Genomic DNA, 13,084 nt, shown 5'->3' with positions numbered 1-13,084 from the left:
TCATTTTCTGTCGACAGAAGTGACAAAATGGCCACCTCCGGAAATGGTTAAAAATGGGTGGATTTTGTTGCTTAACTCATATTCCACAAACATAATATTAATCAGAATGCTGTGTTTCGAGTTTTTAACACATGACTTGATGTTTTTTTTTTAATCGTGCACACAAGAAATACACAAATAAAAAAGCAAACTAAAACTAAGATAAACTAAACCAATTCGAAGCATTTTCGAAAAAACTAAAAGTAATACATTTTAACAAACCTGCTCTGAAAACTAATGAAAACTAGCTACATTTAATGGACAAAACAATAAAAATGAACTATAGTAAAAATTCCCCAAAACATTATATAATTTTCATTTAACATGGACACAGTGCAAATTTCTCCGCTATATGGCAAGTTTCTCGAAATAGCGCAATTGAGCGGACGTTTTTGAGAGCGATAAAGCTTTACCCGTACCGACTAATGATGAAATTGGTGAGACTCACTTTCTTGTTGTGAGGTGAGATTCGTCTTCTGTTTCAGTTTTCTTGCACAAGTTTCAAGTTTCAGTCCAAAATTGAGTTATTTGGAACTTTGACAAAAGCCTAGTCCCATGTAGTGCTTTGTGATTTCATGGAAAATGACTTCTATAAAACAGAGGTATTTGTTTCCATCCTGGTTGCAGTCACACTTTGTGCAAACAAGAAAGAAAGCTATCAACCCCTCATGATGGCCTGCTGATTGTCCTCGGTCGATGACACAAAGCCACACCTTCCTTCAGCCGTACGATATCATACTGCGCCTTTAAAAGGTCCCGGATGACTTCCTGTTGATTAGTAACACTTCTTCCTACTCTCACTCAAGTGACTCTCTCACTTCACTTTTCACCCCAGTGTATGGAAATGGAAGATCGAATGGAAAGTCAGAAGAGGACGGGGCACAGTAAGGAGGCCTTAATATGTAAGAGTCACATTAATTTTCTTCCATTTATAACTTTTTTTTTTTAATTATTACAAATTCTTGGATGGTTTGTTGCTGCAGATGTATTCCCTCTTCGCAGAAACTGTTTAAAATAGAATTAGGATCTAATCTGCAAAGTCCATAACAGCAAGTTTATTGAATTTAGACACTCACCTGCGCAGGTACAAAAGTGCAAAGTAGCCAAGGGCGTTGTGTATCTCCATCGTCATAGAGACACAATGAGATAAAGCGTCCCCAAAGCATGTGACCGTGGCTGTTTGTGCTTCTAGTGCTTTATCACAGCATTATCATTCCACAGGTGTTTGTTGGATCAAAAAGAACTACTGTAAAATAGTTGATTTAAGTACTTCACTTAAATTGGATGGATTATCATTTTTACTGTAAAATACGACACATTAGATTGGGCACGTTACATTATATTTTATTTTCGCCAGTGTTCACGTTTGACCATACAAGCTTAAATGTGTGTATGTTTAGTTATAAATGTAGATAATCATAGTAATTCATTGCATTTACTCATATGATGCATGTACTCATAACATTCCCCAGTGTCCAAGATGATTTACTACACAGCTGTAATGAGTGAAAGAAACAACAATAATCATTTAAGGCACATATCCTGTATACATACAATGCAAAACGATAATAATTAAGCTATGACAGTGCTCCAAGAATGTCCAAACGTAACTTTTTGCCCCCTGCGATTGTGAGCAATCATGTGACTCAGAGTCTCAGTAAGGCTGTGTGGTATCCAACCAAGTCATTCCTTTCAGTTAAATTTCCTTTAGTTCAGCAATGGGGAAACTGCAAATCATGTGGTCTGACCGTGAAAAGGGAACAACGATGATTGTTTGCACGATTAAAAAGCAAAACGAACATGACAACACATAGGTCATTTCATTGATGCTTGACATCCAAATGCCATTCCTTGAATGTGTTTTTACAAATATGCCTGTCTTGCACTGGTTCCCGCCAGTAAAAAAAAAAAAAAAAAGAAGCCCATTTCCACCAGTGGAAAAAAAAAATCGTAATTGTACTATGTCCGCTAATAATGTTTGATACAAACGGCATTTGAAGAGACTGTAGGTATACCCACTTAGTGCGTGCAAGCCTTTGCATCAACGTAATGGGCTATATCGCATATAGGCCTATAAAACTCACACCATTTTAACACACGTTGTCAAATACGAGTATACAATAATACCTTGATAAAGTCAACTTTTGCATGCCCTTTGAGTGCGACTTTTTGTAGCTCAAACGGTGCTTGCCTGTGGATGGGCTTGCACAAGAAAGTTTTTTTTTTGTTCTTTTTTTAACAAGGCTGTGCCTCAAACTAAAAAAAAAAAGAAATCAGAAATGACAACTTGAAAGAAAATAAAAAAAAATCTAATGGCAGAAACAGGCTTCTTACCTATGATGGAAAAAAACATATACTATATAGACATATACTTTTTTTCACTGGCGGGAATGGGTTTCCATACCCTTCCCTGGCTCGCTAGTTTTTTTGTTTTGTTATTAGCATAGAAGAGATGAATCTTGAGTCAACATTTCCCTGTTTGCATTTCTTTGTGTTGAGGTACTCTTTAAATGAATGAGGAGGATGAATGACGATGCATTTCAATGGAAATATGAGATTACCACAAACTAATAAAGCATTATATAACCATGGTATTGTCCTACTGTTGTTCTGCTGGATGATTGCATGCGGCACAGCAATTTTAAAAGGTTAAATGATCAATTTCTTGTCCGTCATTGCAGCTGACAAGACCGGGTCTTTGGGATGCTGTGGTTGGTTTATAGTCATACTGGTTGGCTTCTTCACAATATGTCTATTCCCCTTCACCATTTGGTTCTGTTTGAAGGTGTGTGTGGAAAAAAACAAAAAAAAACAAGTGGTTTGATGGTCTGGAGAATTCATTTCCTGTTTACTCTTTGGTTTGAGCTCATGCCTGATTCTTTCTGCAGATAGTTCAAGAGTATGAGCGTGCGGTTATCTTCAGACTTGGCCGCATCACAGACAGGAAGGCTAAAGGACCAGGTATGAACAATCGGTGTGATATTGTTATGTTTCTCACCTCATTTATCTGATTTGAATGAAAAATTATCTTTGCTCCCTGTTAATTCACAGGAATTTTCTTCATTTTGCCCTGCACTGATTCATGTGTTAAAGTTGATCTGCGAACTGTTTCGTTCGACATCCCTCCGCAAGAGGTAATGAGAACATTTTCTTGTATCTATGGGTGTCATAACAAAATGCTATCATTAGGCGTAATATATTTGGGCATTGCTTTTCATTGGAATCTATCTTAGCTATTTACAGCAAAAAAGTTTAAATCTGATAAATGTTTTACTGCTTTGGCGCCCCCTGGAGGTTGCACCCATCTCTAGATCTCAGTGAAACAATTCATTCTCAAATTCAGACTCAAACGTTTTTTTTGTTTCCCTACCTCTTCCAGATTCTCACTAAGGACTCAGTAACAGTGAGCGTGGATGGCGTGGTGTACTTCCGGGTCAATGACCCCATCGCTTCTGTCGCTAACGTGTCCAACGCGGACTTCGCCACCCGTCTGCTCGCCCAGACCACCCTCAGAAACGTCTTGGGCACCAAAAACCTGGCTGAGGTCCTGTCTGATCGTGAGGGCATCTCGCACAGCATGCAGGTATGGAAGAACATATTCAAGTGGAAGTAAAAGCATTAAGAAACAAATACACCAACTCTGGTTCAGAGTTGCCGCAGCATACTCCGCGTTCTCTTTAAAGACTAACTATTTTCTCACTCTATTTTTTTTAGTCAAACCTGGATGAAGCTACGGACAACTGGGGTATCAAAGTGGAACGTGTTGAGATTAAAGATGTGAAGCTACCCGTTCAGCTACAGAGAGCCATGGCTGCTGAGGCAGAGGCTGCACGAGAGGCCAGGGCCAAGGTAATAAAACAGTTGTTGTACAACAAAGGTGTGGAAACCTGAGGCCTGTGCGCCATGCACGGCCCTCAAGAGTGTTTAATGCATAAGACTGAAAAAAAACCTTTATTGCACTCAAAAATGTGACCACTAACACCTACTAATCCGCTCGTATAGGTGATAGCTGCAGAAGGTGAGATGAATGCATCCCGCGCGCTGAAGGAGGCGTCGCTGGTCATCGCCGAGTCGCCGTCAGCTCTGCAGCTCCGTTACCTGCAGACACTCAACACCATCGCAGCAGAGAAGAACTCCACCATCATCTTCCCCCTACCCATGGATGTTATGTCTCACTTCATGCGCAAGTGATTACAGTAGTGGCCTTGTTGACTGATGTTGCTCTTCAGATGATATTACTATGCAGTTGTTGAATAGACGACATTTAACAGAGGATTTGGTTGATGTAGTCAAGAGTCATTTTTTTTCGGTGAGACAATATGTAACATTTTTATTTTTGATGGAACCGCAGCATGCTTTGACACATCACATTTAAAACAATACACCTTGTAACCTCAGTGGTCTGCTCTTTATACATTTCCTGGAACTATGAAGAAATAGCATAATTTGACAATGTATTTTTTTTGTCTCATTTAGTCATTTATTAATTGTTTAATTAGTTTGCTTCCCCACACTTTATGAGTGAGGGCAACAGTAATTTAGGTGAGTGTATATATACTGTAATTTAAAGACAATATCTAGTTATTGTTTAGAAATAATTTGGAGTGTCTTCTTTATATGATGAATAGCATTAATTATAATTAATAAAATGAATATTAAAGGTATTTTTTTAACAGATTCGCTATTTCAGAAATGTATATCAAACTGTTAGCCATTCACATTAATCAGTACACAAGACATAGCTCTCAGTTTCGAAAATGTTGGTGACACCTGCAATACTGCATAATATAATATAATATAATATAATATAATATAATATAATATAATATAATATAATATAATATAATGTAATATAATATAATTTATAATATGAATGTCAAAAGACCCCCATTTGTAATATATATCGCGAACTGTACAATTGTAAATTGTTGCACTTGTGCAATCGGAAAATTCCGAGTATTCCTGAATGCAACATCAGCAATTGTGCAGAATCAATGACAGCTGTAGATAAGAATCACGTGATTTCTTACAGCGGAACTAACTCACGCCCGTTTTGATACAAATGAATAAATAACTGATGGAAACAAACAAATTCATTGATAAATACAGAATTAAGCACCGATAATTTTGAAAAAGTTGCGAGTGACGTAGTTATTGGAGAAGTGGACGAGAAGGACAGGGACTGGCGTCAAAATACCTGGAGACGCCTGGATATTCATCACTTCCATCGGTGAGACTATAAATTGCAAATGCATTCATTATAATAAAAACAGTGTCTTGGAAAGAAAAGCAACCCTAAAAGTTTAAAAAGAGCAAAATAGACTGAGACAGATGTTCAAGTAGACTTTAATTCTTGTGATGAATATCTGTTCTATCGTCTAACACAAGTGATAAGTGGAGATTCAGGACCAAATCCTAAACGGACACAGTTGTCTTCAAATGACATTCATCAAGTTGGTCTGCCACACTCCAGAACTACATGTTGACCATCACAATGCTAGAAGTTGAAAGAAGAGAAATAGCAAAGACAAACATGCTTCTATTACGTTGTCGGTGCACTAAGACACAAATTGTGTGGTAATATATTTACATTCAGACATACAATCAGTGCCAGAACAAACACATTCATTCCCTCAGGATCAAATTGTGTCATTTACCTCCATGAGACTAAATTAAAATTAAAAAAAATTAAAGCCATATATCGCTTTAATTTCAGCAACAGCATTTACAAACGCAATCCTTGTGTAAAAGACAAATGACTTGTCTCATTCGGGGACTAAGTGCTACATATTGACATATTAAATGGCTGCTACAAATGCAGTATTGTTTAGACAAGAAATCCTATGTTTCATCAAATCACGTGAATGCTAGAAAATACAGTCATTAGCCTACATTTTTTTTCACATTCAGAGCGAAATACAGATGTCCACAGGACACACTGGCAGGGTCATTAGTGTTGTTTAAATTATATGCAGCTGTATACTGTTATTTATTGTGTTTCAAACTATTGATGTAAACCGTATTATTTTACACCTGAAGTGACCCTGAAGTACAATTGTAAATATTTGAAAACACAGTGACTGAGTGACTGGCAGTTTTCGTACAATTAACATTCTCAAAATCATCCAAAAGTATCAATCAAATGCTTTGTTTTATTTGACATTCCTCTGTTTAAGAGCGTTTAACCCTGTCTACCAACCATAGAAAAAAAAACCTTACAGTTCCTCGTCATGACACAGTTTTGCTTTTCATGGCCATCAAAAGTGCTGGTATGGCTAATTAACATCAACTTTACAACTTTTCTGAGAAGGAAAAAGGAAGTGCAACACGGAAACATGTTGCTAAATGCTGCAAGACGGGGGGGGGGAATCTTAGTTTTTATATCCACGAGTATTATGCATTGATTGAACAATTGTTTATTGTTAGTTTTTGAGTCGAATGTTTCTGGTCTTTTTAATGAATCTTTTTTTTTAAATATTTTTTTTTAGGATTTCATGTGCCATATACAGTAATGATGTAGGTTCCCCACCCCTGCTGTAAAAGAACACATGACCAATACCCCTAAATAACTCTTTTGTCCCTTCATTCTCTCTGATATAGTTTATTTACAGCAGTTTGTTTTCATGCAAAGACTAAATACCTGTTACGCTCTTTAGCAGGACACGATTCGTGTAAACGGACTGAAAATCAGGATGTTGACTTGGTCAAAGCAGCCCCCATGAGCACCCTGAGGCTGAAGTGTGAGTACATTACAATCCTGGTTAGTTTCTATTGCATTTGTTTTTTTTTTTTTAAAGAAGAAGAAAAATGAGACCAAGTAGAAGTTATAAAACAAAGAAATTTGAAAGAGGTTATTGTAACCTTTTAAGGAGAAATTCCCTGAATGATAACATTTCAAACACTTGTGTAATTTGTGTTATTTGCAAAAGTTTAAAAACATCCTGGTAAACACATGTTCTGATAAAGCAGAAACACCAGAAGTTGTTTTTACTTTTAAAGATTCTTTTAGGAAGAGTTTAAAATAATCTTCACAAAGAGGTAAACTAAAGTTTGACATTTAGCCAGTGGAACCCCTAAAGTCAAAACCTGGAAATGTTTTCTTTTTTTAATTTGGAGATCAATCTGATTTTTCAGGTTTCAGATTTCTCATAAGTCAAACAAATCAGTTCAAACCATCATCATGAATGACATTAGTCAAGAAATCATCAATTCTCTTGAGGAAAAAAAAACCACTGTATAATTATCATAGTTTGTCTTTTCTATTGTTGCTGTTGTTTTTTTAAAATCAACCACTAGTGGAGGGGAAGGAATGTAACTTACTATGACATAAGCGACAGAATATGAGTATCATTCATTAACATCACAAGGCATTTTAATTCCTTCCATACTGTCAAAGGCTGAGTAGTTTTACTATATTATATAGTGGTTAACTTCTCTTTATACATTTGAGAATGTTGAAATGTGATTCCCTGTTGATATTTTTTTTTTTATTATGGCAAAGGTTTCGACATGAAACAAATGAATTCACTTCACTATCTTACAGTTTTAAAAACAGAAGCCAACCCACATGACAAATGAGACTGTTTGAATTTGGAGGTTCCACTGTTTATAGCTTATTGACCGTTAATTCATTTAAAGACTGTCCCCTGTGCCGTTCATTTCCTTCCTAAAGTTAGCTAAATAAGTAGACAAACCACAGCAATAATAAGACTGGAAGACATTCACAGTGCATGCGCGCTTAAGTAGCAAAATAAATGGTACAAATAGATCTGAAGCCTCTTTTACAGTGATGGGGGGGGGGGGGCTTAGTGGGAAAAAGTGGGCCCGGCAATTTTCTTTTCTGATGTAACGTGAGAGCCATAACAGGCAAGATGACGTCTGTGTGGAAGGGAATTTTGTGATGCCAGGAAATGCGGGAATCAGTGTTTGTGCGTGAAAGCGCTGTATCTTCTGTTACGGCTCCATTTTGCCATTTACGTTGTAAACAGATTTCAGCGCCAGTATTTCTGTTTAGTGTTGTTGCGTCTCTTCCACCGAGGCAAATACAAATACGATTTCTGTACTGGAGCTGAGGGATGTATCTTGATCCCGTCTGGATTTCGTAAGAAACAATCAAACTGTCACTTGGTGCATGCACACCCCCAACAGGATTGCACAAAAAAGTCCTTTAAAAACCCTGTCGGACAATCACAATATAGCGCAACAAATATTTCAATTTGAAATGAAATGCTTATTATTTTTCTTACAAAATCCTACTAAACCCGCAGGAAGTGGAACTAGCAAAGTGTTGGAAGAGCTCCAATGTAGACTTCATTGTTTCTTAGTATATTATCAGTGGGAATGATAGCATGCAAAGATGTCAGCATTTAAATACAGTGGAACCTCTAATTTATGTTTTACATTGTGTTAGCATTAAACTCGCTGATTTTGTACATTTCAAATTTATGAATGTGTTTTTGTTGAATGCACTTTTTTTTGAAGAATTGTTTACTATCTGTCGAACTGTGAGTTGAGTTCGCTGCCATCATCTGGCACTCGTATGTCAAATTTTGGTTTGCCAATCAAAGCCAAAAAAAAAGGGCTTAGCAAAGTATCTCAAAAATCGTTTAAAGAAGAAGTCAACCCAAACATTGTTTTTCAAGAATATGTTCCCAGCAGGCCCACTAGTTGAAACACGGCGTTCTGATTAATATTGCCTTTGTGGAATATGAGTTAAGCAGCAAAATCCACCCCTTTTTAGCCATCTCAGGGGGCGGCCATTTTGTCACTACTGTCGACTGAAAATGACATCACAAATGCTCAGGGCTCAGGTAACGACCAATCATGGCTTACCTTCAGAAAACAGGTGAGCTGTTTCAACTAGTGGGCCTGTATTGAACATATTCTTGAAAAAAAAATGTTTTGGTTGGACTTCCGCTTTAAGTCGTGCCGTCCGCAATTCGAGGTATCACTGTCTGGAATCCGTAATTCGAGGTTTCACTGTACTTATTTGGAGTTCCTTGTGTGTATTTCTGGCCAGTTACCAAAGGTTTAATCAAATGAAAGATTTTTTTATTTTTATTTTTATATTTTAAAATGATTTCGCATATATTGTTTGAACATTCTAATTAATTGTCTTAGCATGCTGAAATTGTTCGTGTTCAACATTAAAGATTCCACTGTATGCGAAATAAACTCCATTACATCTCGGTGAGGCAGAGAAATTCCCTAAAACCAATTAAAAAATGACAAATAGTTAATAAAAATTGACTGTCCTTTGCTGGTGAAATGGCCGAAGTAAGGCGCTTTGTTGCAGATGTATTTTTATAAAACAGAAGTGGCCAACTTATCCCAATGGGAGAGTGTGTAACATATTTTCATTGAATACCGTCGTGTTCTGGACACAGGAGGATTTTGTTCTTGTGTGCTGCTTCCTCTCTCTGTGGGACTCGGAAGTAACTACATGCTGTGACTATTGGTGTCGCTAATGTACAGAACAGCAACTATCTCAAGGGTGAACTAAGTCATCTTGCATGTTTGGTAAAAATGTGCAAGAAAGCATCAGCTGTCCAACAACTCAAAACATAAGTTTAAGAATTCCATGTGTCAGTCTGGACCCAACATCATGCCTTTCACGTTCAGTCAGGGCCAAGGAGAGGAGGAGTCATTAGAGGGAATAATTTAAACAAAATGAAGGGTTTTAAAAGTTTTTATCTCTGTAACGTGAGACAAGCTACCGAATTGCGATTGGTTGTTGCCCTATGAGTGGGTGTGCAGGGGCCCGGTGAGTGATTCTGATTGGTTGCTGCCCTGTGAGTGGGTGTAGCTGGGCCCGGGGAATAATTCTGATTGGTTGTTGCCCTGTGGGTGGGTGTGGCCGGGCCAGGGGAGTAATTCTGATTGGCAGTGTGGAAGGGGGAGGTGGACTGTGGCTGCTGGGAGCAGCCTTGGCAGTGGCTGGGGGAGTGGCATCCCAGTGGAGGAGCAGGAGAAGACGAGAACAATGGGGACGAAGGGATGGGGGAGGTAGAGAAGGTGCGATGGAGGGGGGAGGACGAGGGAGACATGAGGGGGCTGGTCTGAAGGCGCCACAGTAGCTCTTCGTTGTTTCGACTGAGTCGCTTCTTCTCTGTGCTCTCCTTCTCGACCGATTCCTGGAGGTTGGCGTTTTCTTCTGACAGTTGCCTGTAAGGGCACCGCAATCAAAGACAATGTTCCATACTGTAACATGTAACACGTAACAAGTTTTTTGTTAGTTTTCAAAGCTTCTAACTATTCCATCTTAGTGTTTTATTTGCATTCATATGTCGTCGCTGTCCTGTGAAAAGCACTTATGTCCATTTTTTTTTTTTCATTTTTCTTATTTTTACCTGAATGGTACTCCCGCGTTAACGTGAAAATTAAAACATTTTCCAAAATTGGACATACGTGTTTTTCACAGGACAGCGGCGATATACATTTATTTAATATTTTTTAAAGAGGAAGTCAATTCCCCAAAAATCTTTACAAGAATATATTCTACGTGCGGAACACAGCAGTCTGATTAATATTGCATTTGTGCAATATGAGTTAAGCAGCAAAATCCACCCGTTTTTAGACATCTCAGGCCATTTTGTCACTTCTATCGACCGAAAATGCCATCACTGTTGCTCAGGGCTCAGGTAAGAGCCAATCACAGCTGAACTTCAGAAAACAGGTGCGCTGTTATATTTGTAAATATTTAATTTGAATATTTACAATTAATATTAATCACAGTAATGATCACAACAATAAGTAATCCATGTTTTACCTAGATAAGGTGAGGTTTCTTTCAATACGAGCTATCAGATCTTCATTTTGTTGCTGCAGAACCTGGACCTTCTCCTCCAGGTACACATTCTTTTGGGCCTGCTCAAAAGTAAAAACACAACCGAAGCAATGTCATTCATTCGTCCGACACTCGCGCCTGCAAGTATATCGCGATTGATGCTGAAGACGGCTTGTTTGAGCCTACCACTTTTTCCAGGTCTGAGATCTTCTGCTCTTGCTGGTGTATTTGGTGGTTCTTCATTTCCACAACCTCCTTCAAGCTCTTTAGATCCTTCTCAATATGCTGGTATGGAGCTAAGGCATCCTGTTGCACGGAAACAATGTACAGCCTTTGATTTAAAAGAATATAAGAAAATCACTTTGCATTATAATCTTATGGGAAAAAAAAATGTTTTGAAATGTCAAAGGTGGGCAGCTTGGAAGTCAACCAGCATCATGTAATAGTTTCTGTTCACCTTTGGGGGTTCCCACTGTAGTCAGAAATAGAGTATCGAGTTGTTGTTTTTGGTGGTTGCTACATTTAGGCTTGATGGACATGTACGATATGAATACATTTGCAAGAAGCAGTTTTGTCATAGCGCCGTCATCTGACCAGTTGCAGCGGTGCAGCGTTATCGATAAAACTCACAACTATCTGCTCATCGGTGCTCTTCCTCAACGCCTCTTCAAAGCGCTTGGCTTTGTCCCGCAGACTGCGGTTTTGAAATGTGAGCGTGTCCACTTGATCCTAGACGACACACGGAAAAACATCGTTGTTTTTCACCGGCTTTGGCTTCAAAAGCATGATGTTGTTGTACCACACCTGAAGGGAAAGCCTTAGTTTCTCAAAATCCTCTTCAAGAAGCACCTTCTGTTGCTCGTGAGCTTTCCTTAAGTCTGTACGCATTTGGAAGTGAGGAAGAGCGCGTTTGTTATAGAAGGTCAAATTGTTCTTTTCACCACAAATCATACCTCTCATGGTTCGGGCATGCTCCTCATGCAGTGTTGCCATGGTGATATTATGCATGTCTCTGAGCTCCCGAATGGCTGCCTGGTGGTGAGCTGTCATCTCCTCCACCTGGCACACAACAAAAACGCAGAATGAGGACTTCCAATGACTTATGATATCCTCTACTTAGACCAAGTTAGGGTTATTGGGCTTTCAGGTGAAATTTGAGGATGACTCTAATCCTATAGGTTCACCCTAAAATTACGGAATCCGGAAAGCCGACTAACGTTTTTTGAGTAATGTCTGTGAAACTTTTAGTTGCCCTAGATGAAAAGTAAACAAATGGAATGTGATGCCGTCTGCTTGTCACCTGCTCCTGCTGCTGGGTCCTGAGCTCCTCCATTTCCGACCGATGCTCCGCCTTCAGGTGCTCTGTCTCGGCTGAGTGACACTTGCGTAGGCTCTCCTCCACGGCGGACAGTTCCGCTTCCTGCTGCGCCTGCAGCTCCTGCAGCTCTCGTTCAAATGCCGATTCCACTGTCGACTTTTCCAGCTTGAGTCTCTCCCAGTTTGCCGAGTTGGACACTGAGCGGGAGGGATACGTTCCAAACATTTGAATGTGCATTCACAAAAGACTCACCTTTTTGATGAAATGTCATTCTATGAAGAGTTTTTAAAAGATTTGGAATTCACATTGTCGTTTCATCGAGGATAATATTCCCAGTGTGACTTCTAAATCTCACAAGACCTCAGTTCAGTGAGCATCTTGTCACTCTAATAAGACTGATGTGACTGAATGATATGTTCGACCACCATCATGCATGACTTCACCAACACTAAGAAAAAAAAAAAGAAGTTGGGTGAACTCAAAATGACAACAAACGTCAATGACATTTTATATCGGGCAACTAAATATTTTCACTGTTGTGTTTTCTACATTCTCCCTCCAAATCATTGTTGACATTAATGCCATCAATTTATATGTTGAAGTTGTTCCAACTTAAATGACTGATTTATCCCCAAAAAATACCTTTTTTTTTTTTTTTTTTACAGTAAAGATGTCAGCACACCTCACAGAAGCTCAAGAATTAAACAATGAATTATGTGCTTTGCCCTTTTATTTTTTTTATTTTTATTTGAATGTCACACTTATTCCCAAACCACCCAAACCAGACGTGTTAAGAAGAAGAATGTGAGAAGTTATGAGAAATGTAGACTCACCCAGTTGCTCTTTGATCATTTGTATTTCCCGGAACAAGTTTGATTCATTCTCTTCTGTGATTTGATTCTGACGGGGGAAAGAAATAAGGGCAAGTTGAAAGTCGTGGA

The 13,084-nt window shown here is 38.6% G+C and overlaps 2 protein-coding genes across 3 annotated transcripts in view; one reads left to right on the top strand and one right to left on the bottom strand.

Annotated features, from left to right (window-relative positions):
• The first annotated feature begins 834 nt into the window (after window positions 1–834).
• stoml3b (stomatin (EPB72)-like 3b) lies at window positions 835–4,431 on the top strand. The gene is made up of 7 exons (XM_086012594.1): window positions 835–941; window positions 2,721–2,824; window positions 2,928–3,000; window positions 3,091–3,173; window positions 3,419–3,622; window positions 3,754–3,888; window positions 4,042–4,431. Exons 1-7 carry the CDS (start codon window positions 878–880, stop codon window positions 4,228–4,230), a joined length of 852 nt encoding a protein of 283 aa, XP_085868720.1. The 5' UTR covers window positions 835–877; the 3' UTR covers window positions 4,231–4,431.
• Window positions 4,432–5,369: 938 nt separating this feature from the next.
• mtus2a (microtubule associated tumor suppressor candidate 2a) overlaps window positions 5,370–13,084 on the bottom strand; it is a 36,233-nt gene continuing 28,518 nt past the window's right edge. The window contains exons 9-16 of one of the 2 annotated variants that reach the window (XM_086013493.1): window positions 12,977–13,043; window positions 12,126–12,340; window positions 11,779–11,884; window positions 11,630–11,703; window positions 11,456–11,554; window positions 11,012–11,131; window positions 10,808–10,908; window positions 5,370–10,203 (exon numbers count right to left, since the gene is read on the bottom strand). In XM_086013493.1, the coding sequence (XP_085869619.1) occupies window positions 9,729–10,203; window positions 10,808–10,908; window positions 11,012–11,131; window positions 11,456–11,554; window positions 11,630–11,703; window positions 11,779–11,884; window positions 12,126–12,340; window positions 12,977–13,043 (1,257 nt within the window). In that variant the 3' untranslated portion in view covers window positions 5,370–9,728. The remainder of the gene's footprint in view (window positions 10,204–10,807; window positions 10,909–11,011; window positions 11,132–11,455; window positions 11,555–11,629; window positions 11,704–11,778; window positions 11,885–12,125; window positions 12,341–12,976; window positions 13,044–13,084) is intronic. The other variant, XM_086013494.1, reaches the window with a different exon arrangement.

Source organism: Filicampus tigris, chromosome 17 (assembly GCF_054856515.1).
Source record: "Filicampus tigris isolate MCC_2025a chromosome 17, RoL_Ftig_1.0, whole genome shotgun sequence".
Taxonomy (NCBI): domain Eukaryota; kingdom Metazoa; phylum Chordata; class Actinopteri; order Syngnathiformes; family Syngnathidae; genus Filicampus; species Filicampus tigris.
This window is presented reverse-complemented; position numbering and strand designations above follow the sequence as displayed.